This window comes from Taurulus bubalis (genome assembly GCF_910589615.1).
Source record: "Taurulus bubalis genome assembly, chromosome: 2".
Classification (NCBI taxonomy): Eukaryota; Metazoa; Chordata; class Actinopteri; order Perciformes; family Cottidae; genus Taurulus; species Taurulus bubalis.
In genome coordinates, this window is record NC_136590.1 from 26166918 (window position 1) to 26194311 (window position 27394).

Genomic DNA, 27394 nt, shown 5'->3' on the forward strand with positions numbered 1-27394 from the left:
CATCTTCTAACAAGTATTGTATGACTTATGGCAATTTCCAGAGTTGCACAGCTTTTATATCTATGGAAGCGAACAACTGTCTGGTGGTGGGTGCAGACAGACCGAACAATTCTAGGCTTCCAGGCTGTGATGTATAATTTACTTCATCAAATGGGTTTGTTTGCCTCTGACTTCAACATTTCTGCAAACAAAGCCCATTTACTTGCACGAGTCATGGAAGGAAAAAGCTGTAATTGTCGTTATCCAAGAAGCATCTCAAGTCTAATGCGACTTTATGTTTTATGTACGGCTGCTAAGCATAGTGGCGAATGCACAGAAAGCAATTAGAGTTGAAATACAGGCAAAACTGTTCTTACCTCACTGGTGCTTGTGGTGGTCTTTTTATTCATCCTAAAAAAGCTTGATTTGAAAAAGAATACTTGGAAACCTACCAGAATCCAACAAGCATTAATTCACTGTTTAAAGTGAAAAACAATGTTTGTACACGCATCCAATATCATGGAGTTTGATCAATAATTCAAAACAGTTGAAAATCCAAGCCATTAATCAATACACATTTTTGTCCCAGCTTCTAAATTGGTGAGTATTTGCTGCATTTCATTTGAGATCTATTGCATGATTTCACCACAATCTGACCTGCTGGCGCCGATGACAAGCCTTAAGAATAACTAAATAATTTCCCAAGAAATTTCGATGGTGTGGCGACTACTGCCCTAAGACGTCACAATATAGGTGTCATTTCTGTATTTGTGATGGACTTGAGAGCAGCTATTACTTCAGACACACAGGTCACTTGTTACCATGGTGATTGGGGCACCAGGGTGAAGAGGCAGACAAGATCCTAATCACCAAAATAGTACAATAGTACAAAATAGTACAATCAACAGAGGAAATACGCAGCCGAACGCGCAGATATGTCTGTTCTTTTTGTGGTGGTAAAAATGACCAACAACAGTGGCGCTGTTGCTCGTCATCTCTGTATCTAAAGTGACATACACACGCGCACATAGGGGCACACCAGTGGTGGGCCGTCAGGGCCTGCTAAGCCTTCTCTGCTGGCCTAAACAGAATCACAAAGTTATAGCTATTTTATAATTTAATTGTTTTTCACAAATACACTACATGTATTATAATTATGTTTCCCTATTAGCTTATTTTCTCATTGCACAGCTCCGGTCTTCCTCTGTTGCTCTGCACTGCAGTGGAAGCAGTGACTGCAGCACTGCTTCCACTGCAGTGCAACTTTGAAAGATAGTTTCATCCAATCAGATTTTTTTTCTCCTGTGTCTCTATGGAAGCAAAGCAGTTGAAGCAGGCCTTTGCAGATTAAAGTACACAGGGAGTGGATGTTGTGGTTGATTGTCATGGACTTCAACAAATCAGATCTTTAGTTTGACAAGCTGGGTGTATTCTTTGACGTGCAGCGCCTGCGAAATGGCGTGGATGTATGATTGGTCAGTGGCCCGGCGTGACCATTAACATTCGCTGTGATTGGTCAGTGGGGCAGCAGAGTAAAACTGAAAAGCGGAGCGGAGGTGCCGTGCAAGTGTCTGCGGCAAGTGTTGTTCTGCAGTACACTGCAAGAAGACACTTGTTTTTAGCTGATTTAGCTGTCTATCGGAGTGAAAGCCAGTGTTTTTTTGCAGCGTAGGTGGGTCTTTAGGGATTTCCTGAGTGTTCATTGGGTAGTTTCACAAAAAAAATAAAAAAAATAAATGACGACGCACACCTGAATTGACAAATCACGGTGAAAGGCGGAGCTCGACACAGACTCAACAGAGTGTCAGCTCCTGTGACGGGCATGTGAGAACACACAGATGAGGGGCGGAGATATGAATATTTAAAAACCGTAAACACTGTCAAAACGCAGATCTGCGTCGGCCGTTTTGGAAGTATTTAAACAGAGAAATCTACAAATAGAAAATAATTGACAACAAAATGGGTGATTCTTTAATGGGGGTTCTTTAATTAAAAAAAAGAAACTTTACATGAATTATTGAACTGAACATAAGTGATTTCTCCTCCCAGGGTGGATCCAATAACTTTGTTGAAATTCATTCTTAAAGTTCAGTGAGTTTGTTTTGGGCTGCGACACGAGAGAAAGAGACCGTTTGCTGATCGTCGCCGTGTCGTCACTTCTCCCTCCTGCTCCCGTGACATCACATCCTCCCGACGGGGTTGATACCCAGGATGTCGAAGCATTTGGCCATGATGGACGCTGTGGCTTCACAGAGCAGCATCCTCCACATGTTGACCTTCACTACCTCACCTGGGGAGAGAAACAGACATGTCACAGGTTGAACCAATGGTTTCCAAACCTCTTGGTTTGCGACCCTTTGTAACAAATGAGCGTGCAGTTGGGGCCTCTCGACATGTTTCATCAGTCCATGAATTGTTTCAATAACAACAACAAAAACCCGCCTGTACATCATCTCGCGACTCCTTTCATTATGACACGCAACACGAGGCAAAAATCAACATTAAATTCTTATTCAGTTATCGGGCTGACATTGCAAGATTGAATTTGGCGTAGATAAATATTAAATGGAAAGATTTGTTAGGTGATGAGAAAAAATAACTAAAAAAACAATAGATGAAGAGAAGCGATGAATAATTAGACACACTGGGAAGCCAGATAGAGTGGAGGGATGGCACACACACACACAGACAGAGAGAGAGAGAGCGAGAGAGAGTCAAAACAATAAACAACAAAAGGTTAGAGGGCACGTTTAATGATGCTGTGGCGGCATCAAATGGAAAATCAATGACCCGGACATCTGCATCCACACGCAACATCCATGAGCGTCGCCCCCATCAGGCTACATCGCAACACGGAGCGGAAAATCCGATATAAATTAAGTCCGTAATGAGCAGCGGGGTTGAATTACACGGGTTGTTTAAAAAGGGGGCGCAAACGTCAATAATCAGACGGCAAAATTGCTTTGTAATTTCCCCAAACAGGCGCATCCATGTGTAGGACGATGACTCAGAGCTGCTTGTGCTGAAGGGAAGCCGAAGAGAAAGACGCTTTGAAAGAGATAAAGCGTCGCTTCTATTAAAAAAAAATAAACGTACGTTTTGGAAACTTTACAGGAACGTATTAGTCTGTAGCTGCTCTTACTTGTGATCAATCAAGTGAGAATATTTTATCTCATTCACAATCTTTTTTACTTTTAGGTTTTCAGTTTAAACTTTCAGTGTCAGAGGCCGTAATTTCACATTACGTCTTACGGTAGTTCCTAAGTGGCCTTTGTGAGTAAGTTAAAACTACTTTTGTTCTCTTTTTATTGTATATATTTTTCAAATGAAACCCTTTGAAACAGTATGTCAATCCGTCAAACTCAACCGAGTGACAAAAACTCCAAACTTCTAACAAAGCTAAATGATGCATAATAAGCTCCAGCTGGGGTTACTGCCACTGAGAACAATGAGACATAATTAGTAGGGGTGGGAATCACCAGAGGTCCCACGATTCGATTTTATCACGATACTTGGGTCCCGATTCGATACTATCACGATTCTGCGATATATTGAGTATTGCGATTTTATTCCCTTTTTTTCACCGCAAATTGTCCCCAAAGGAAAACGTTGTCAACATATTGTATCTAAGAAGATAATGTTTTCAGTCTGTTCATCTCACGTCAATCATTTTTATTGCAGCAAAATGTGATTGTCAAGCAGACAAACTGACCAACACTTTTATAAATGTTGCACCTGACAAACTGAACTGCTTGTGTTAGTCTGTATAGTCGCATCATTCGAGCTGGACGCGCCAGAGAGGGGGCGGGGCTTATCTCTGTGGTTTATCTCCGCGCAAAGAGTTTCCATTTCTGCCGTCCACCATGAAAATAACTACTATCTGCTTCATACTTGTTGTGGAAATCCCAAAGACGTCGGAGTATCAAACGCCGCCGTGTCTGGGTTCATAATATTACTTCTCCAGGAACTGCGGCGGGATGCCGGTGTTACAGATTAACAGGCGGCCGTGTTAACTGGCGACTTTCGACCGGAAGTCACCAGTTAACACGGCCGCCCACCTGTTAATCCGTAACACCGGCCGCTTCCGGCGCTACGAGAGCACCAGCAGCCACTTTGATTTATGCTTGAGTTAACGTCTTTGACCAGCGCTGTGTCGCGCATGTTGTCCTGTACACCGTGCATCAGCTGTGCAGCGGCACCGCTACGAGTGACAGGAAGTCCAGACGTTTGATTTACACGCGGACGGCGCATTTCTCATTTCTTTCTCCGATGCCTCCCATAATTGATTACATAAAAAAAAAGATTGATACTTGGCTTCCGTGTATCGATACTATATCGCTAAGCAAACTATCACGAGACTATGCTGAATCGATTTTTTTCCCCCACCCCTATTAATTAGGCAGCTCTGAACTTGAGGTTGTAGCACTTCAGTGCACCACAGGGATGAAGTTCTAACAGGAAGAAGTGGAGGACTAACAGTGTTCAGACCGCTTTCAGTGAAATCCCTCTCACAGCGGAACCTCCCGTTAATTTGCAGACTCCCATCGTGAGCAGAGTGCTGACAAATGCGTGCTGATGAACACTCGCTCGTGGGCGTTCTCTTTGCACGTACCCGTCTGCCGGTCCTTCTCCACGCAGTAGCAGCTGTCGTAGAACTCTGTGAAGGTGGTGGCGAGCTCGTACAGGTAGTCGCAGAGCGTGTGGAGCAGCAGGTCGTCCAGGATCTTCTGCAGGATCTCGGGGAAACGGAGGATGCACTTCCCCAGCTTCCACTCCTTCTCGTGGTCCAGGAGGACCTCCGAGGTCTCCGCTGCTTTCCTCAGCGTGGCCTCGTCAATGTTGGCCAGGCGAGCGATGGACCTACGGGAAGCAAACAATAGATCAATACACCGCACATGAATAAATGTCACAAAATCAGAATGGAGCAAACCTGAGTTTGACTTTTTTTTTCTTCCATATCTTAACATAGACGACATCTTTGCAATATGTTTAATGCGGTACAAAAGCGGTTGTTTAAATATTGTGTGTTTGCAGGTAAGCAATTACAGAATTTAAAGTAAAATTATATTGGAAATGAAAGTACCGCCAAAAAGTGGGAAAGTTTGGTTTAACAAGTGAGTTAAAAGTTCGCCTGTGATTTTATTGCGAGTGTGCTGGTATTACACAAAAGAAAAAAAAACTAAATGACTTTTCATCTCTTAAAAGCAGTAAATGCCTCGAGTTGAGCTGATTTAATGAACTTCTTTGACAAATCGTTGCTTCTCAAATGTGAGTAACTGACGCTCGTCGAAATAATGCTGCTCTCTGCAATTTGTCTAAAAGGAAGGAATAGAGTTTATACTTCATATACATACATGGAGAAGGACTAATATATAATTACATACTTTATTTTAAGGTAACTTTTGGAAGAAACACCTCAATAAAATCTAAAAACGTTTAGAATATTTTCTCCATTTTCACAAAATCACCAAATTCCAAGCAAAGCTTACATAGTCATGCCTTCACTTTTTCCTTATATTGGGGAAACTCAGATTATCGATAACTGAAATAATGACTTGCAGCCAAAGTGTCTATATTTACTGCAGCCTCTGACCATGTGACTAAAAGTGGCTGCCATTTTGTTCTTTTTTTCCCCCTTCCGTTTGGACGTTCTAAGTTCTGTCTGCATTTCTGTCTTTCTCGTCTCCTCTGACACTTGAACACCCACAGTGGGGGCAGGGTCCCTCCTTGCCACCAGCGAGCGCTCTATTGACTAAATGCAGGAACATCAAATCCTCTCTGGCGAGACTCGCGAAAAAAAAAAAGGGGAAGCGGGAGAGGAAGGGCATCAACGCGGCACTCTGCAGCCGGGAAACAGCCACTCGATACAGGGGATAAGGGGAGAGGAGAAATTGGGTCTCGCTGACTGGAAAGGACCCCAAAGACTAATCCCTTTGGCGCAAGCTCCCACAAGGGGCCAGCAAGGCTGATCTGATACGGGTAATGAAAGTACACAGGGACCAGTAGGAGGTTCTCCGACAGGGCAGAGTGGAGGAGAGGACACCGACAAGAGAGAGAGAGACGTGTCAGAGGAACTCAATTTAACTTTGGAGATTCTTTCAGCGTCGCAGAGTGAGCAGTCAAGCTCGCTTACACGGCGGACAGGTTGAACATGTGTGTGAACCAATTAAATCCTTGTTTTAACCACCTACCTAAAACATCAGAGCTGATCGATACAACAGCAAAAAAAAAAAATGGAAGTGTAACGATACTCCCGTACCATGTATGCAGTGTTGGGGTAGTTACTCAGAAAAAGTAACTAGTTACTTCTGAAAATTGTAACTAGATTACTTTACTAGTTACTGCATTTGAAAAGTAACTTCACTACTAGTTACTTTACTTTTTTTTTTTTTAAGCAAATGTCCAAATTAACCGCAAAGATACATGGACAAACATCATGGCCCTTTCATCACTTTATTTTCAATAAAGGGCATCTCTTAGCCTTTCCACATGTATTGTCATTGTAAACATGTAAAACAAAATGGCATATAAAACTCAGCCATTAACTTGAACGAACATTAACCCTGTTCACACTGTCTGACCAAAGAAATATGCCTCACTTTAAAATCCACAAACAACAGGATACAAGAGGCTGTGTACGGTGGGGACGTTCAGGTCAAACAGCATAACACATTGAAAACAGGCTTTTGGAAACATGAGACCCCACTAAACCAAATGGGTGCCGACTCCTAAGAACAAAACCAGCTTGTTATAGGAATCATTGTAGTGGTTTAAGAAAAATTAATGGCACTTTTTCCCATAAAATAGAAACAGAAAATGCAATTAAATAAACAGAAAATCCACTTCATCTTTGCCTAAATAAACAGAAAGTGCACTATATCCTATGAAGTTTATCATTTTTCTCTATTCTTTAAAATAGCGATTGTATCGCATGAGTAAAAGTCTCTTGAATCTTTTATCTGACAGCCTGTTCCTCCTTGGGGTCAGAACAATACTGCCCAGGCTGAAAGCCTTTTGACAGTGTTGTAACTTGTTTTATTACATGATTTACTCTTATTGTGAACAGCATGTAAACAGGAAGTGCTTTTACTTTGAAGGCAGAAAGTACAGTGATACGTGCTTGTTGACGCTAACTAATGTTGATGTTACGTGTGGAAAATATATACATGTCTGGTGCAAGAGCGCGTTCTCAATGCTTTAACAGTTGTAATACTGCAGTTCACCAGTAGAGTGATTCCGTTCATACTAGACGTGTCTGGTCCTCATTAGAAGCTCCACGTCATTACAGACAGGTGCACTTGATGGTATTGGAGTGTTGTATTGCTTTGCAATATCCTTAATCCTAGGGAACGTGGAGAGAACCTCCCAGTTGGATCCGGGCACTCCGTCTCCGTCTCATGCATTCCCCGCTTCCCTCCTCCTACGCACCAGCAGCTACGTCACTCAAATCACTCAGATGGGAGTTCTGTGATAGATTGTTCATGCAGGAAGTGTCGTGTGACTCGCGTGCCGCTAAAAGAGAACTTTTTGGACTAGTACAAATGGCTTGAGTAACGCAGGAACGCGCGTTCCTGAGGTCTAGTAAAGTAGTGTAGTTACCAATATTTTGAGTGTAATGCGTTACTTTACTTCGTTACCTATAAAAGTAATTACGCTACTGTAATCCGTTACTTTGTAACTCGTTACCCCCAACACTGCATGTATGTTAGTTTTTGCTGCTGCCATGATTCATTGTTTTTATATTGAAGGTTAAATCCAAATTGAATGTTAGCTTAAAAAAAACAAAAAACATCTGGTGGCAAAGCTGAATGTTTTCAGTAATGCAAACTCCAGTCAGGCGGTGAACAATGGAGCGATACGTCACCTGATCCGAGTGAAAGCGTAGAGCAGGTACGCTGCAGTGTTGCCCCGGTCGTCCAGCATCTTGTCGAACGAGAAGACGTAGTCGTTGATGCGGTTGTGGGAGAGGTCGGAGTACTTGATGCAGCCGAAAGCGACAGACTGCTGGGCTTTGGTCAGCTCCTCTGGGGTCAGGACCTGTTTCAGCAAAGCAAAGTTATACTTAATAAAACAGGCGACTTAGAGACTCTCTGACCCCCACACTCCAATAATCCTTAAGCTTTAAATATTCAGATAACTCGCTTTTATCATCTTATAATTACTGCAGGCAGTACGCCACCTTATGTTTCGAACAGTAAAAAACCAGCGAGTTGAATTTTATCCGAATGATTAATCTATTTTAGTAGCCCGAGGACAAAGATTAAATTGACTTATTAAGTCATCGCCTTCCCTTGAATCCGTGTGTGACGTGTCTGATACCACAGGGAAGGAACGGGGTGAGGAGGAATTTATGCACAAAGTTCCATGACGGGGACTCGACTGGAAAACTGAAACTTTCTGTCGAGCAGAGCACAAGAGACAGAGGAGAGGACGGGAGTTGACGAGATATAGAGGGACAGGTCACAACATGGCATATTATTATTATATATTAAAGAACTTGAATAAACGGGACAGTTAAGGGGCGGACGTGACACAACAGCAGAAGATGTGAAAGAACAGAAAAGAACGGGATGAAACACAAATTTGTGGTGTCATTTTTAACAATAATTCAAACGGGAGGAAATATTGCTTTAATGAGGACTATTTTTCCCCTGCGGACAAACACTGGTAATATTTAAAAAATAAGACTACCTAATAAAAAAACACAAAATCAAACTGGAGGTATAAACACTACCGTGGAAAATTAGTTTAGTTTGGGACTTTTGGGGGTGAAATAATATACATATATTTCAGTGTATTCTATTAACGAGAAAATATAATGAATGTAATGGTCAGTATACATTTGCTATAGTTTCAAAAATCATGATTTATTATTGTTTTCATTAATTTGTATCGGTTTATTTTAGTTGTACAAGTTGAAAAGGACCAAATTAATCTAAACTATGGTTAGTAGATGTACGTTTATTGTTGGTTCGGGTCTTCTTGTGAAAACAGTTGAATTAAACGGTTTCAATTGGAAACAAACAAACTGCTCTCATTCTTAGCTGGATCAATTCGGACCGCGACAAAATACGAGAAGTCAGACTGACAGATTTCCTACAGGGGAGAAGAGAAATTCAGTCAAATTCAAAATATGACGAAACCCGTGTCGCATCAACACGGTGGGAGAGCCTCGTGTCTTCAAGAGAGTGCGGCTGCACAGCTGGGTGCCGGTGCATCTGCTTCATAACGTGGGCACCGGGTGTGAAGATTACAACTACGGCGTCTTGACACGAGCAACGGCAGTTGGGTCGGGTGCAAGATAGGGCCCCATATGTTAATTTAGTGTGATGAATAATAATAGTTTGATAATCCACTAATTGTGCAATAGCTGATTTATTAATAAAATCGACAAATCGCTACAGCTACGGTTCGGGCTCCAGTGGCTCGTGGTAGCAGGACAGGACCAAAGAGGTCAGGGAACAGTAGGACACAGCCGGACAGGGTGAAACAGGACAAGACAGGAAAGCACAGAACATAACAGGATACAAAAGTATTTAAGAAGAAGAAAGAAAATCAGACATGAGTAAATTATAAAACAGAAGAACAGAGCAGATATTAAACAACACAAGCGGAGAGAACAACTATTCGCAGCAGCGCTAGCGGCACGGGCCGAGGTTCATGGAGGCCGGGGCCGGGGTTGCTTTTAATGAGGGGGAGTTAGCAGATGGGAGACGCAGGCACCAACCCAGACAGACAGCGGAGCACCCGGCCAGAAGGGCCTGCAGGGAAACTTTGTTGCCACCGGTTTCCCACAACCTACAAGCATTAAAAAACATTGCAGTTCAACTGGAAGTCAGTGACTGTTTACAGTGCGCCAAGTATTTCACATAATACTTAACCAGGTCAGGTTCTGTTTCTTTTTTTCTAATCCCTCAGCAGGTTTAATTTCCGATACAAACCCCTCAACGTCAGTAGTTGCAAACATACAGTCAAATGAACAGAGAAGCGAGGGTTTGCCGAGTGAAGTAAAGGGAAAACAGCAGCTAACGATAGCCTTGGGATAAAGGAAAGGGCTTGTGGGAACCGATAAAGCTAGAAAAAAAAATCTACACGGTCAGGGCGGTGAACGAAAGTCCTAAACTACAAACACACTTCTTTTAACGAGGTCCAGCTGCACCAGGGGACAGTGACAAAGAACGTGTGTGGTAGGCAGAGAGATCCCAGCTGGGTCATTTGTGATTCGGGGCGCTGCTGGGAAAATACAATGAGTACTTATCAAACCCTCGCTGGACGGAAGAAAAAGCTGCAGAGGAAATGATCGTGATGAAACCTCAGACTCTACCACGGGTTTGTTATGGTTTCATGAGCTATATGTCAGAGATGAATCCTAATGAATGTGGCAATCGCTTGATCTTTCTTTTTTATCCAGCGCCATCATCAGGTCAACATGTTTGTTAGTTCAATAATTTAGTTTTGAATGAAATACCTGCTAAACTAATGATACTCCCATCAGATGTCTGTTTATTTTCTCAATTAGCAAATGTGAGCATGCTAACAAACGACCAGAGGGGACATGACCGGCTAAACATCATGCATGTTCACATTGTTAATTGTGAGCATGTTAGCATTTAGCTTACTTAAGATGAGGTTACTTGTATGTAACTCCAGTTATATTAGATAATCGGTAACTGCTCCTCACTCACAAAAAATAGTATTGTTTAGTTTAATTTTAGTCAGTTTGCTCAGGATGTTCATTTCAGTGGTGAAAAAACATTTGTCTCCCTTAAGCTAATCAACAATTATGGAAATGTTGATTAATTGTTTAAGCAATTACACAAAACATAATCATAAAATCCTTCTCTTTTTGCAGCGTCTTTCCCTGAAGATGTTCTGCTTTTTCCCCATTTTACATCATTAAAGAATGTATGTCTTTGGGCTTTGGACAACACGGGACATTTGAAGACATCAGTTTGAGGTTTTGGGAACTTGTGAAGGGCACTTCTTCATATTTTCAACAATTAAGCATTGATCAAACTAATTGACAGACTAATCAAAAATAATAGCTGTATAATAATAGAGTTTCCTCTCTACTTACTAAATCTCCAGAAAAATCAAAGGACTACTGGTACTTTCCTCCTGCCGCGACAGACCAGAAGGAATACTTGGATTGTGGTTCTTGTAACATCATGACTAATTTTAAATGTGCGTTTCCCAGCTTCAATCCCCCCTGGGGGGGGGGGGGGCAGACTGAGCGATTGCTATATAAAACTGTAAATCATAGCTTGTTGTATGCCCAAAACTGCTGGATTTAGATGTATTGAACACCATAAGTAATATACCAGTGACATATATGGTTTGGTACATGAAATTCAAATGTCACAGATGTGCGCAAATGTGCCCCAATGCAAATGTTGGAGACCTCGTCTGAATTTTCTCAGTACTAAACCCTTTCTAACTTTGTTCTGCTGCACTTGATCAAAGTCAAGAGAGAATGTTCACATATTGTGCTATGATTTGGGTTAGAGTTAGACCTTACAGCTGCATCATTTCAAATAAATAATTATCCTGAAAGTGCTTTTTTTCTAGGCGGACCTGAATCCTTGTCATCTTCATTTACTCTTCAGTGTTTCCCTATAGATTTACAGCTTCGGGGTGGTGTCGACGACATCGACACAAACACTTAAAGCAGTGGTTCTCAAGCCCCCCTGAAGACAGTCACAGCAAGGTGTGATTATTTTTTAAGTGTTATCTAATATGTTATGCTTCAGCATTACTGGCTAATCAGGTGATGATCACTCCAATGAGAAATATTTGTTAGAAGTTTTTCCTCTTGAACTAAAACAAACAAATCTGGCAAAGCCTCAGTGAGGCAGCAGACGTTAGGAGGTTCCAGCTCACGAGAAGAGGAGGCTGATGAGAATAAAAGAGAGTTTTGTGTTCAAGAGAGACCATATGCAGTCGAGCCGTCCTCAGAGCTCAGCAGATGAGAAGGGAAAGAAAAGAAAAAAAACCTGGTGGCATCGTTTCATAGATTTCAGACGCGTTAGTCTCTGAATGTGATCAGAAAGATCAGGAGCAGTGTTCCCTTTAAGCTGCGCGCGTGCGCGGCCGCGCAGGCCAGTCGAAGTGGCCGCGTAATAGATTTTTCAGACCGCACAAACGATTTTTTTCCCAGGGGTTAAAAATCTTTTTTGCGCCAGTGTTTCTGAGATAGGAGTGAGCCATCTTCACAATAAGATATTTGATCTTGTGACGTGTCGAGTCTTCTTGGCCAATCAGCGTCCCGTTTCTCGACATGCGCTCTCTGTACCTCTGCTAGCACTCTGCCTCCGTTAGCACCCCCCAACTCCGCTGTCCTCCTCCAGGCGCCAGGAGTGAAGCTCACCCAGAGCGCCACATGAGCTCGGGCCGCGCTGTTTAGGCTCCTCTTGGCGGGCCCTGCTCCAGCAGTTATAGGCTACCATGGCGAAAAGAAAGGCAGAGCAGGCGCCCCAGAAAAAGGTCTGCCTAACGTTCAAACATGAGTGGCTAGATGAAATAGTCCAAACTGACACAGGTAGGATGAAACTTTCAGACATATTTAAATATGAAGAATATGAAGTTATTAAATTGTTTGTATAGGCTACCTTTAGGAAAAATGACACCATGTCAATTTAATAGGCCTATAATTATTGTTAAGCACTGCATTAGCATTTTTTTTTCAATAAAGTTCCACTTAAATGTTGTACCTGCTGAGAAATGACTAAACACCTTTGATACTTTTATTTTGAGATATATATATATATATATATATATATATATATATATATATATATATAATTATCAGTCATAACCAGTGAACCAGACATAACCTCCCCTTATTGAAGTTCAACAAAGATCCTTTAAGTTCAACTAAACTGACTGGTAAAACACCATCATTAAAATGTTCCCAAAGTCCAGCCATTATAAAGGATATTGAATAAATATCAACCTTGTATACATATTGATGCATTTGCTGTCATCTCTTTGAATCCTCTATGGCTAACGCAGGCTTGTGGTCATTTTCGGCAGATCGCGTGGTTGCGAATTGCTCACAGTGCTGAAATGTGCGCTCAGAAAAAGAAAAAAAATTTGCTCAGTGCTGAAAAAAATTAGAGGGAACATTGATCAGGAGTTTGGCTCGGTTTGTGCCGGATGAGGGCGAGAAGAATTATTTTGTCTACTGCAGAGACAGTAAAAATAAGCCTCGTCACTCAGGGTGAATCCGGGGAGTAAGCGAAAATAACAAGCGGCTAACTGCAAGGCATCCCTTTTTACTCAAACGGCTGCTTGTCAAAGATTAAACGTTGGAGATAAAAAAAAAAAACATGGACACAAACCGATTGTAACACAAGCTAAAATAATGTGATGTATTCCAATAGTAACTGTTTATTCTGAGGAGAAATAAGATTTCTTTGTTTATTTGTCTTCCAACTTTCTTTGCCAGCCAAAGAACAAAAAAATAAGTAAATGTTCCTGCAATTTAAATCTTTTCAGTTTCAGTGTGTATTTCAGGGAGTTTCAGGCCAAGATAAAAACATACCTCACTCCACATTTACGACCATTGACTGCTTTTATTTTTATTTATAAAATGTTCTTTATTTTTTTTTTCCTTTCTTATTCGTCGTTTTGGTGGAGCATGAAGAAAAGTTAGAGGAACACCAAAGTCGGTAGTATTTATCCTCCTGGGAACACGAATGTCTGCACCAAAGTTAATGGCAAACATTTCTGAAGACATCTACTCTGGACCAATGCAATTTTTGTGCAGAAAAGACAGGAAACGAGAGCGTATGAAATGTAACAAAAGGTCCCAGCTGGAATCAAACTGGTCATTTTACTTTTTCTATGAAAATGTATGTAGATCTGATCCACCTTAAGACTGCTGCTATCCTCATCTTAATACCACCTTTATTCTTTAACCGATCTGATGTCTTTTAACTGTCTGCCCATTGCTAATAAAATGGTTAAGCCAATATTTGGTTCCCTACTCATGGTTGACTTACTAGCCTTTTTCCAGAGTTTTCAGCCGAATCTCACAACCTTCATCAACAAATAGAATTTGCTCAAAAGGTGGGTTGCGTTACGATCGATCTGCCAGACTAGAAGCCCCAAGGTCAAGAATGAACTTTCATACTCAATTGCTCCCGTTCCTCTCGACTATTTCCTCGTTAGAAAGCAGTAAACAAAGAACTCCTGGAAAGAGGTGTTGATTTTATGCCATTGAAATTCTGTGGGTATCACAAATGAAATTCACCTCCATTGTTTCGGGGTGGAGGCAGAAATGTCAGACACTAATATCTTTAAACACCTGGACAAATAAAACCAAAGCTGTCTGGATGGCTAGACACCAATAGAGGTAATAAAATGCTCTTTGTCACCTTTCCCTTTCGGAGTAGGAGACAGCAAATGTGTCCTACAGCAGAGAGACACTTTTTTATGACGTTCAAAAGTGTGCAGTTTTGGTTTCATATCCTCACATAATGATACCAAACAATCCTCTCACTCTTTGTAAATCAGTGGTGAGACACGTTCGGACATCAAAATGATGAAGAAAGGTCTCTCTCCTCCTCAACGTTCTTCATCAGTCGCTAAAGACACGATGGCGTTCTCACCTTCTCTCGCTCCTTCTCCTTCAGTTTGTCCATGGACCTCTTAAGCCCCTCCTCCAGCAGGTCCATCAGCCTCACCGTGTCTCCAGATCGCGTCTTAAACTTCTTCCTGAGCGAGAAAGACGACAAGAAGAAAAGTTCAGTTGAGTCACTCGAGACGCCGCACAGACCACAAAAACATACAATCTTGGAGAGAAAATAAAAGACGATGAGTTTCCAGGTACTGAGGTTTCACTTTCTGTCGCCAACAGCATTCACGACAAAAGGTGTCGGCAAGCAAATTACCTCTGCTTGCTGACACCTTGGGGCGTTACATTTCGTACGATCAACCAAATCAGATGAGCTTTATGAGCAGAACATGAGCCAAAAATGTAATAAACCCACTTTTTTCCCCTCTGTTTACTTGCAGCTATTACAGCTCCCCCCGCGGCTGCTTTAAGCCCTTATTGTCTGGATGAGCAATTACGAAAACAGCATGATAAATTTCTAATGGAGTTTGGAGTGGCACAGACATTGCAGGGCCAATTTACACCCCCTCGGGTTACTGAGGGGCGTTTAGCAGCACTTAGTTATGGCCTCTGCGAAGCGGAACACCAACCTCCCGCCCGGGCTTGGCACTTCTCATCTGGACGATTGATTAGGAAAAACAACTTCGTGACAGATAGTGTTCAAATTAAAGAGCGTGGTCACCCTGTCAGCCACACAGTAATCACTGCTTACTATAAAAGGGAATGGGTTGTACACACAGGGATGTACAGTATGTACAGCACAGCAAGTACAGGGCTTGGGATAACGGATCTTGGAACAAGAAGTGGAGCGAATAGTTAGAGGGAGAAGACATTAGGAGGAAGAAGATGAGGAAGAAGGAGGGCAAGAACGAGTAGGACGACAAGAAGGTGAAGGTAAAGATGGAGGAGGGAAAAGATGATGATGAGGAAGGAGGACGACAAGAACAAGTCCTTTTCTTGCTCAGTGCTCCATATCGCTACCTTCCAAGCTGCTGTAGCTTTCATATTTGACTCCTCATACGGAAGTGGGCTTGGTTTCATCTAAAGTATATTGGGGAAAACAACACGCGCAAACAGTGTGATTCGTTCCCCAGACAAACACACGACAGAAGTGCAAAACTCATGTGTAAAAATAGGCACAAAACGGATTGAGATAAAGTTACACAATTGTTGATCTCATGCTGTTGTTGCCATTGTCCAACTTTTAATTACTGTTGTCCGCCTCTGCAGAACTTTTCTGTTCCCTCCTGCACCTCACATGCTGAGTAATAACAGCTTTGCATCCCTGCATTTGAACCGCCACTTTAAACGCCGACTGTAGCGTTTTTATTTTTCGATGCAGTCGCATTCTCTTTTTTTATGTCGGATAATAAATGCAATAAAAACACGGAGCTGCGGCGATAAAGAAACGGTGAAGGACATCAGATGATTATAGAGGGGTGGCGATGGTGGAGAAGACTCAGGCTTCACAGGCGATGCTCGTTGTTGCCGCTCTGATGACAGCAATTTGGATTCCTGTTGAACTATTATTAGTCCGTTTGCTGCTGCAACACGTGGCCCTTTAACGCTCTCAGTGTCAACAACAGTCGGACGTTTTACTGCGACAGAGCCTCTACATTTAACCCTTTATCATCCACAAGTTGTTATTAACAATGTTTTCCTGAATATCGGCCAGTAGATAGTCACTTTATTTTGAACGGTCCGTCACACCATTAACCACCTCGATCGGCTCGTTTGGTCGTGTTATCTTTTGTGAATTGAAACTAACCTTTTAAAAACACATCACAAAGATTTAAACTCACTTGTCTTCCCCCAGCACCACTCCAAAGCCTGCATGCTCCACCCGGGTCACCTTGGGGTTGTACCAGCCAATCATCTGAGCTGCAGCAAACACCACCTGGAAGTGCGTGGCCTGAAAGGAGAAAACAGTGACATTACATACATGTCATGTTATACTTTCCAGATAAAAGAGAAAACTTTGATGTCACTGCTGCCGGTCAATAGGAATGTCAGAGGGTCTCATAAGTCAGTAGGACGGACCATCGATGTGCATACAAAAATAAGTGCAATCTATAGCATAGATGTTGACATATTCTCAGGATAAGTGAAAGCTTGATGTCAGTCATCCTTTTATGTCCTTTTCCAACCCATTTAAGAAACTGACACCGTGGTAAAGTTTCCAACGTGTTATCTTATGAGGATAAGTCATTAATGACATCATCGCGACAGGCCTACTCTGCTGAAGATGTCGGCCTTCATGACCCACATTTTAAAGCCCAACGTGCAGTCTGAGACAGAGACGATGACATCAAGGTTTTAGCTTTTGACTTGTGCAGGAAGCACCAAATGAGGATTAGAGAGATTTATTAAAATGATAATTAGTAGTCTGGATGTTGTTGAAGTTTAAAACTAACAAATCTGCGCTTAAATAGATTTTAGGACTTGGGTGTTAAACAACAATTTGTCTTTCATGCCATCACTGCGAAGACAAACACAAAAAATCTGAGTTTACAGTACATAGTCTCCTCTTTCGGCCCTGAAGAACAAGTAGTGCAATAAAACTTTTAGGTCAGAACTAACAGGAGTGACATTGTTGTGAAACAAAAAAGGTCCCTCTGCTCCCTATTAGATATTTTAGAGTGTAACTTTTGGTATTTCCGTTCCCCTTTGTTTACCTTCTTCCTTCCAGGTTTCTTTCTTTTCTTTTCATTGCAGCTTCTGTATTTGTACACTGTAAACTTTATTCTGTCTGAACGCCCGCTCATCTCTCTCTACCCACCTGTCCACTATCCACGATGTAGATGATCATGTCGGCCTTCTCGTCGAAGAGTCGGTGGTGCAGCGCCGCGAGGTCTGACGTGTCGTAGGTGTACCCGCCGTCCGACTTGACGATGGTGAGGGGGATGGACTGACCGGGGACGAAGACGATCTTACGACCCTCGTCCAGCTCTGACAAGCCTGAGGAAAGAAACAAAAATATAGGGATGATGGATGGATAGGTGAGAAGGGGTACACACACAAACATTAGAGAGAGAGAGAAAGAGATACAGAGAGAGAGACACACAAAGAGCGAAAGACAAAGAGAGAGACACACAGACAAGAAAGAGAGAGAGAAAGAGATAAAGAGACAGACAAACACACCGAGAGAGAGAAAGACAGAGAGGAAGAGAAAGACAGAGATAAATAATTTGGGTGTAATTTGAGGTAAAAAAAAAAAAATGAGAAAGAGGAGATAATGAGTAAACTGGGGAAAAGTAGACAATCCCCAAAAAAGAGTGACAATCTGAGGAAGGTTTGTTTAAGATGTGCGAGTCAATATTGCCCCCTGGTGGTCACACCACAAACAGCAGGCTATAATTTCAAAGAGAACATCGTCACATGGGGTGCATCCCAAGTCTCTGAATTGTCGTTTCCTTGCTCCTCGATTGAACTGGAAGCGGTTCTGCGTCGCCATCTTGACTGCCGTCCCAAAGCTTTTATTCTGCTCCGAGGAGCGAGGCGGGAAATCGGAGGAGCCATGATCAAGGAGCCCCGAGAGCAGGCTTCCAGGAAGTGTTTTAACGCTGAACACGCCCCCTCTCCGTTCATCTGTTATTTGATTGGACGCTGCAGCTGAGCAGACTGATCGCTAGAGTTACAATTATTTTAAACGCTCAATGCAGGACAGGTAACAGACGACAGAGAAAACATCTCCACTCTGACAGTGATGATAACTTTGTCTTTATTAATATAAGTAGTAGTTGAACACCATTAAATCAACTGAAAACATACGATCATTTTTATCAATATTTGAAGTGCATTTTTATTGGAATGTTGGCTAAAAACGGTCCGGACCAGAAAACAACTGTTAAACTGATCATGTTTACGGACACAAACTCTGTCAGCTGTTAAAGCCGACTGACAGCTGATCAGATGTGACCAGCTGTGATCAGCGGCCGCAGTCCTCAGAAATCGACGTTGCTTCACGTGACGATGGTTTCCTTGCGTCTCTCCATGCATCCCTGGTGGGAGGGACTAAGACGCAAGGAAAGGACGCAAGTGAAGGAAATGGGGATGCAATTTAGAGACTTGGGATGTACCCATGGAATGCTGAGGATTTTTGTATTATTGGCGCAAAGCCTTTGATAACTCGGGGATATAAAAAAAAGGCACAACTTGAACACTGAGGAGGCACCTCATTGACCTGCTGTACACTGACCTCTCTCCTCGAACTCCTTCACCACGTTTGCCATCATGTCCTGGTAGTACGACTCTCCTCTCTCGACAAGCTTGATGTCCAGGCAGTCGTAAACCTTCTGAAACTCTAAAAACACACATTCAATAAGCGTAATTTGAGAACTGTTTTTAAAGACCAAGGATTATTCATTCAATGTAATATGTTATTATAGTACGATTTCAAATGCAGTCTACCTCTCCTGGAAACGTCACAGATGAAGTTCCAGGCTTTGATGAAGTTGGGCTCTTTGCTCTGCAGTCTGACCACACACTGATAGGCTCGCTTCTTAAAGTCCTCCTCCTCGTCAAAACGCTTCTTCGACTCCTTATCGAGGGAAGCGGAGGAAGAAAGGAAAAGACAGAAAAGAGCAGGGTGGATGATGTAAAAAGTAAATGAGGTGTGAAGAGCAGAAAAGCAGATAATGTTCTGCGTTTATACATAATGTGTTCACGCAATATACACACATATGCAAAGTACTGCACTGCAGGCACATAATGCTCCACGGAATACTCTTGCATTAACTTTCACTTTGAGGTAATTGACATTAACATTTTGAAAATAAATAAAATGTATATTATTCATTAAACCATTACCCCTCCTGTGAACTTTGGTTTTATACCGTAAGATCCACAAATAATCATAAGCTGCATATAAGAAGTGGGCGTGGTCACCGTGATGTCACCCGCTGGTTTGTCACCCGCCACTACGGTTTTGAAGCCTTGAGTTCGGCATTTTGTCCGTCGTCATCTCATTTTTTTGCAAGTTGGAGGACGAAAAAAGCCATGGCAACGACCTGTCAAACACAAGGTCTTCTATAGACTTCTATACAATCAGACTTTATTGCAACCAGAGGAGTCACCCCCTGCTGGCCAGTAGAGAGAATGCAGGCGCGTCAACATTTGATTTACTTTTCAGATCCGGTGGTTCTTTAAGGAACTTAAAGCTAATTTGCGTTAATCAATCAATGACTTCAACTTCAAAGCATCATGTCGTCACTCATATTAGGTTTAAGTTGTGTGTCTTTTTCAGATACTTTGCCACCCTGTGATTCCCTGAGGATTCAGACGGTGAGCAGCAGTGGAAAGCAGGGAGACGGAAACACGTGGCGTTATAACTGACTTTGTAGAAGGCCTGAAGGTCACTGATGGGCGGGGAACTCGTCAGGTATTCTGGGAATTTATCCTGCAGGTGGGCGATCAGCATCCCGAACTGGGTCCCCCAGTCCCCTACGTGGTTCAACCTGAGAAGGGCCATAAAGTAGGTGAGCACCTCTAATTGTAGAGCCTATCCATCGATTGTTTACATTCATCTTTTGACGCAATACATAAATACATGCAGAAACGTACAATATTAGGATAGTCTTACAAATTTAAAAAGAGAAAGTGTTGATATCTTTCCAACATTAGGAGTTAAATACAACCAAGACAAAGAAACATGAAGAGTTTAGATTACAGTGCAATATGCTCTGAAAGTACAATGTCTACACTACTTTTATGATTCAGTTCAGTTGCACTTGATTTAAAAAAAAAAAAAAAAAAAAAATCAAGTAACGCATTTTAAAAAAGGTATTCAATACTTTTGTAGATTGAATTTGTTATTTATCTGCAGCACAAAATGGCGTTTCATCGACTTGGGGACTAGGGTTGGGTACCGAAAACCGTTGCCACTATGGCACCGGTGCCATTACGACTGGTACCTACCGGACCGGAACGCAACGCAGATTTCAGTGCTTCCTTTCAGCGCCTGAGCAGAAACTGACTTTTTTTTTTTTTACACTACTCTGATGAGTCCGTCCTGGCAGTATAGCTACAATAGCTAGCTAGCCATCAAACATTTAACAGAGAAAAGTCCGAAAAATAAACGGTCAAAAGTGTGGTTGTATTTTGCAAAAAAAGATTCGAACAACGCAGCAAATGCAACAAAACAACTGCGTGTAAAGAAGAGCCGAACTCCGGGAGAGAAACGCTCCGTTTCCTCCACCAAACCTCGCTGAGGAAACGTCTGTTTTAAATACTGGAATCTGGACAAGAAAGCTGCAGAAAAGACTCCTGAACTATAAACTCTAAACTTCCTGCTATAAACGTCTGTTTCGCTGATGGAAGTCAACGTCAGAGCGGAGAAACCGCAGCTGACTGGCAAGAACACCGGCTGAGAAACGCTCCAAGCCACGACACAAAGTGAGAATATTAGGGGACGTGTTTGTTCCTTGGATCATTTGGTGTTTGTGAATTCAAGAGCAGCTCTGTCTGGTTCAGAAAAGCTCTCCCAGTTGATATTAATGATGACGTGTAGTCCAGTAAAGCAGCAGAGTTTGTAGAATCCACCTGATGTTTTTTTTTAATATATTGTTTATAGTTTGAAGTTAAAAGGTTTGAAGTAAAGTGTTTTCTATTTATAGTATACTTTAAACAGTTAACATATTGTTCAATTTGAAGAAAAAAAATTGCCTTGGCAATATAAAAAAGTATCGGTTCAGGCACCGGTATCGTTTTAAAAGTATCGTTTTAGCAAAAAAAAAAAAAAAAAAACATACCCATCCCTACCTTGGACTTGAGTGCAAAGACTTTAAACTGACTTGAGACTTGCAAAACAATGACCTCCAATATGCCGACATAAGCATTTAAACGAAAGCAAAGATGGGCCCCGAATAGAGGATTGATTTAGGTAACAACACAAGTTTTCCTCAGGTGGAACCCTCAGGACAAAACTGTAGTTTTTTGTAGAAAAGACGTCCTTCCATTTAATGTAATGAACACTGCCGCCTCACTGGAATATTAATGTGACCTTCAGTGAGACAAGTAACCCCTTGTTTTATATTTTCTGCGAGTACGGGACGGTGAGCTTCGCAGTGTGTGTTTCGTGAACAGCGACTGAACTGACCTGACGACGTCGTAGCCCAGAAACTCAAACAGCCGACTCGTGCTTTCCCCTATGATGGTGGAGCGCAGGTGGCCCACATGCATCTCTTTGGCAATGTTGGGAGAAGAGAAATCCACCACGACCTGACACACACACACACACACACACACACACACACACACACACACACACACACACACACACAAAGATCATCTCTGAGACATAAAACCTGATCAAACCTTTAGGGTCTATTTGTTCAACTATTCTTTTGCATTTTTTACATGATGTATAGCCTTAAATTGTATTTATTATGATAAGACTACCCCACACCAGTCTTGTGAAAATAAGTTTGTTTCCATCTAACCAAATGGAAATGATTGAAAAAAGGGCAATGGAAACAGATTTAGTGAAATAATAATGACGTATATGATACATGAGACTTGAACGTTTAACATGTTTTCTCTCCTTTGACCATGACCATTTTTCCACTTTCTTTTTCTACAGATGAAGAAAAAATAAAGTTTTGGGGGATGTTTTTTAAGATATTTTTTCTAAATGTTCGTTATTGTAATACTCATTTCAACCACAAGAGGCTGAAGGGACACATTACAGTCAATGACTTCACTTCTCTTGCTGTGGAGACAATAAAAAAAAAAAAATGATCAGCATCTGGCTTCATGCTACATGGGGGAGTGTGAGGTACCCGCTTCCTGGAGTCCAATGGGGGCGGCTGCACGCCGTTGATCAGCAGGTTGCTCAACAGTTTGGACACAAACAGTTTCTTCAGTTGGATGTTGATGAACCCTGAAGACACAAAAGACATCAGAGACTAAAACCAGAGCGTAAGCCGGAGTCAGGACTCCAGTCCGACATCCGACATCAACCCTCTGACTGACTATCTGAAGAGACTGAATTAAATATTGTAGTTCCACTAATACCTGTAATCTAGTAAGGAACAGCTTGTGTATCTAGAATACCTGGAGGTTTAAGCTGAAAGGCTGTCAAAGTTGTGAATTTCTGCTCAGCTGTTAGATTTACATTTTCAAATATTTCTTTAAAACAATTTTTTTGACATTCGAAGATTTTGTTAAAAAAACAAGACAAATTGTTATTCTTCTTTTTCAAAAATGTCACAGTTAAAGCACATTGAAATGAGTACAATGACTATCTTGTAAAGTTGATTCCTGTTTGTCATATATTGTTATTAAAATCCAAACAAAGCTACTAAATTATTGGTAAGTTAATAGTATTTGCAAAATGTTTAATTCATTTAGGGCTGCAACTAACGATTATTTTAATAATCGATTAATCAATGAATCGGATATTAAAAAAAAACAATAATTTCCAACCCTTTATTCAAAAACAGAACTAACAGTGCAAAATATCTTCAGAAAGCACAACAGGTTGCTCCTTGAACATCCTTGAGCTGTTAATTAAAAAAATAAAATAAAAATGGACTAACACAAAAAACATACACGTGTATGCTTTACATCTGCCAAATGTGAGCCCTTTTTACTGTAATTGATCTCCGTGGAGCAGAGGCTGCATTTAGCATACCCTGCTTTATCAATGTTTATGAAATATTGGGACAGTGGGAAGCTGTACTGCTCCTCTCACGTCTGTTTTGACCTCCAGCTTCAGGCCGAGCTCCACTTCATCTCAGCCCTGCATCAAGCTGCGCTACATATAGAGCATCCTCTTCCTTAAACTATTTCATTCACATCATCTTATCAATATCTGGGCTGCTTATGACCACAACATCACGTTGTTGGCTAAGCCCAACTACGTGTAAAAATAAAAAACCTGCAGCCAGATCCGCCAGTGTGCCGCTTTAACGTTAAAGTGTGACCATGTAAACTGAACCAGACCGGGGGGTTACGGCATGTTTCATCACTTTACGTTTTTTACAAGCAAGACTGAACTGTAACGGAACATAAAGCAACTTTAACGACAATACACAACCCAAACACGTTAGCTAGCGTGATAGCAAGCTGACTAGCTTAAAAACAAGTTAAACGCTGATTGGCCAAGACTCGACATGTCACATCAAATATGTTTTATTGCTAAGATTACGACCTCAGGTTTTCTCCGTGTCTCACTCCAATCTCAGAAACGCTGGCAGGCCAGTTGCTCTGCGTCGCTCTTTTTTTTCTTCTCCACGACTTATTGAATGGCGTAATAGTCGCCACTTGATAATGAAATTCGTTGCCAACTCTTTTGATAATCGATTTTAATTGATTCGTTGTTGCAGCCCTAAATTCATTCACAAACATTTCTCAAAGCTACACTGTCATTTTACGTACTATTCATTTAAAATACCATCTATTTCCCACGGGGAATTGAATGAATGATGATCCACAAGTAATCAACGTTTTGTTATACTTTTGTTTAGTAATGTTTTTATTGTTGTTTAATAAAAACACTAATCTTTCGGAAACCCTGTGCGGAAATAGCTCTCTGATGCTTTGTCCAAAATTTTGCACACATCTGAGAAAAGTCAATAAGCAGAATCACAGCCAGACGTTTTAGTACCTGGTCCTGAGATTTCGGTTTTCTGGATGAGGTCGTTTTCTGGAAGACTCTGGATGATCTTCTCTGCTATTTCCCTCGGGTTGAGTTTCACTCCCTGTGCCTTCAGCATCTGCAACGCAACAAAGTCAGAGGCGGTTTGGCTTAAAATGTGTTCAATGAACCGACACAAAAAGTACTAATATCCCACAAAAGCAACTTTTTCTGCAGATCTGAGAGCTAAACAGCGTGTGTGTGTGTGTGTGTGTGTTTTAACTTCTAAATCTGATGTGTTGGATGAAACCTACAGTGGCAGTGCTGGTTGAGCAGTTACTTAGTACTAAACAAATTTCAATAATTCAAGACATTTACACAGTTTGAGGATCGACAACACAACTTTCATTCAGCCGCCGTGAAAGAGTAACTTCCTGCGATTCACAGATGGACTTGGCAGACTGACCTGAGCCAAGGCCATGGCACTGTTGCACTGGTAGTCCCCAAACTTAGCCTGCTGGTTGGGCCCGACGGACAGCGGAGGGTCGTCCAGCTCGGGGAAAGCGGCCCGGATGGCCTCGCCGAAAATCTCCTGGAGCCGCTGGTTTATGTTGGTCATGGATTTGCCGCAGTCGGCCGTCCTCCCCTCCTGCAGGCTCTGGAGGACACACAGCACCCCAGCTTCACTAACATTAACATAATGAGGAGGAGGAGGAGGAAACGCAGGAGAGGATTTGGATGATGTGCGACATAATCGTATTTTGGCAAGATGGCACCTGTAGGAACGAGCGTGCTCAGACAGCTGAGACATTTAACAATTGTTTCAGAGGTTTAGGTTTTTTCAGAGTTTAACGTAAATGATCATAAATATTCAGTTACACGTCACCGACTTTTGTACGGCTGAACTAACAAACAGACGAAAAATTAGATCGGCGCCCTGCTGATGCCCCCCCCTCTCTACCTCCTTCTGCTTCATGGATCGTAGTTATCTGCATCATGGACCATGCCTACCTCTTATTATATGATTCATTTCTGTCATATTCATTGAATGTGCTGTAACTCCGTTACATTATTCATTCTGGCCACATGACATCTATTGCTTCTGTCCATCCGGGGAGAGGGATCCTCCTCTGTTGCTCTCCCTCAGGTTTCTTCCCTTTTTCCCTGTGAAAGGGTTTTTACTATCTTTATTTAGGGGAGATTTTCCTGACCCGATGTGAGGTCCCGGGACAGGGATGTTATGTGTACAGATTGTAAAGCCCTCCGAGGCAAATTTGTATTTGTGATGTTGGGCTATATAAAATAAACTGAATTGAACGGCTCGGCCATCTTTTCAGAAGCTTTCACCAAGCCAGAGCAGCCGGCAGCAGCACAGGAGGGAGCTCCTACTCATCGTTTTCGGCAGAGCACCCCTTGCTGTACTCTGCTGTACTCCTGCTATGTCACTCACCCTCTTGAGGATGTTGAGGCGGTACTTCAGCTTGGTGTTTTCATCTCGCAGCTCATCAAGCTGTTGGGAGGGATTCAGCTTCTGTGGGTTTTTCAGGCTCTCGATCTCTGCAGAGAGACTCCGGATCTCCTGCTCCTGTGAAACAAAAAAGAAAGAAACAAAATGGTTAACTTGTGGTGCAAGAGCTTGTTCCTGTAGAGAAAACAGGATCTACTCCACTGGACTTCACATGCAGTCTCAAAGTCATATTTTACCACACAGATTTGACACATATTTTTGGGGATTTGGTGTGATTTTCACTTTCCAAATGATCATTATCATTATTCCTCAAGAATAAACATCTGAATCTATACATTTAGCCACCAAGCTGGGGTTTCAATACATTAAAACCACCACTGCCTCCAGGAGGAGCTCTGATAATAACTTGGGCCGTAAAGAGATTTATAGCACCTCAAGTTGAGGATCACAATGAAAGTAAAAGCTGCCTCACTGTCAGGACACAAAGCAACAAACATTCAAATGACTCCAAACGACTTCCTGAAAGTCATGTGAACTTTAAACTTTCCCACACAATCCGGAAAACAAATAGATTTTGTTAGACGCATTTAAAAAAAAAAAAAAAAGAAGTTTTTATCAATTTTTCACTTTAACACAGAACTATGATGACTGAGTCATGATCACTCATGACTCAACTTCAATTTAATAGAAATCTGAAAAAAATTCAATACACAGTAAATTAAAAAATGTGCTCAGACAAACAGATAACGTTAAAGTGACATGTGTGTTTAAGTTAAAGTGTATATTAAGTGGCATGAGTGTTTAAATATGAAGTGTGCAGGGGAGTGACCGGTAAGAAGAAAGAAAAGAAGAAGGGTGAAAAAAAAAATATACGAAAAATAGTCCTGGGGGTGAAAAAAATAGTCCGAGGGATAGAAGAGGGATTCACCCACACAAGAGTTAATTTAAATATATGCTCATTTTAATGCTTTCTTTAATCTCATTAGACTCGAAAGATCATCGAGGAAACTAAACGACACCACTTTGTGACAATAGAAACCAGTTTGACAGCCACATGCCACCACTGCGCTGATGTGGCGTCTCTGAACGCACGACAAATAACTTGACAGGAAAACCAAATGTAAAAGTGTATTTATTTATAAAATAAGCGGCGTTTGGTGAAATTATTGTCAGCCGAATACGAGAGTGGTAACCGCCTACTATGTAGACAGTCTTTGTTTCCTTCGGCCATGTAGTTTATTTGACTGACACGCGGAACAATATTAAATCGATAGTTTTCTTAATGACGTTTGGCACAGTAGGCTTCTGTAGAAACACACACAATTAGCCTGCTAGCTAACTTGAGCTACGTTCCCCGCAGGCCGGCCGGTTACCTGTCGCTGCAGTCGGGCTGTGTACTCGGTTACAGAGTCTCCCATCTTCCTGAAACACAAGAGATAAACTCTTCTGTCAGCTTTATGTGGGATCTCGTGGCTGATGAAACAGACCGGGCTGTGAGGAAGAAGTTCGCAAACTTTGAAATCTACTTCCGGTACAGGTCATCTTCTGCTTCTTCGTGTCTCCTGGTTAAACATCGTAAAAAGAGGACAGCGCCACCTCATGGACGCTGTATGTGCACCAACTGAACGTTATGACTGCAGTCCACTAGGCTACACTTACTTCATAGGTAAATATTTGACTTTTTGCTGCACTAAATACATGACAGCTATGGTTTCATTTAAAATAAAGAAATGATAAGCTTATAAAACACCCC

General features: G+C 41.8%; 1 protein-coding gene across 1 annotated transcript; it reads right to left on the bottom strand.

The window, feature by feature from the left end:
* Positions 1 to 1949: 1949 nt before the first annotated feature.
* rars1 (arginyl-tRNA synthetase 1) lies at positions 1950 to 27118 on the bottom strand. Its single transcript, XM_079214197.1, has 15 exons — positions 27015 to 27118; positions 25624 to 25758; positions 24640 to 24831; positions 24204 to 24312; positions 22375 to 22475; positions 21693 to 21814; positions 19932 to 20052; positions 19007 to 19136; positions 18795 to 18899; positions 17376 to 17554; positions 16399 to 16508; positions 14592 to 14697; positions 7844 to 8016; positions 4592 to 4839; positions 1950 to 2269 (listed from the first exon to the last, which is right to left on the bottom strand). The coding sequence occupies exons 1-15, from the start codon at positions 27057 to 27059 to the stop codon at positions 2160 to 2162; spliced, it is 1986 nt and encodes a 661-aa protein (XP_079070323.1). The 5' UTR covers positions 27060 to 27118; the 3' UTR covers positions 1950 to 2159.
* Positions 27119 to 27394: the final 276 nt, after the last annotated feature.

What these genes read in the sequence shown, in the direction of transcription:
- rars1 (XM_079214197.1), bottom strand. Translation starts at nt 27,059, where the DNA reads ATGGGAGACTCTGTAACCGAGTACACAGCCCGACTGCAGCGACAG. An exon ending in ACCTTCAGGCCTTCTACAAA is followed by an intron (nt 19,137 to 19,931) that starts GTCAGTTATAAC and finishes TCCCTCGATAAG; the next exon opens with GAGTCGAAGAAGCGTTTTGA. An exon ending in GAAGGAGTTCGAGGAGAGAG is followed by an intron (nt 17,555 to 18,794) that starts GTCAGTGTACAG and finishes TTCTTTCCTCAG; the next exon opens with GCTTGTCAGAGCTGGACGAG.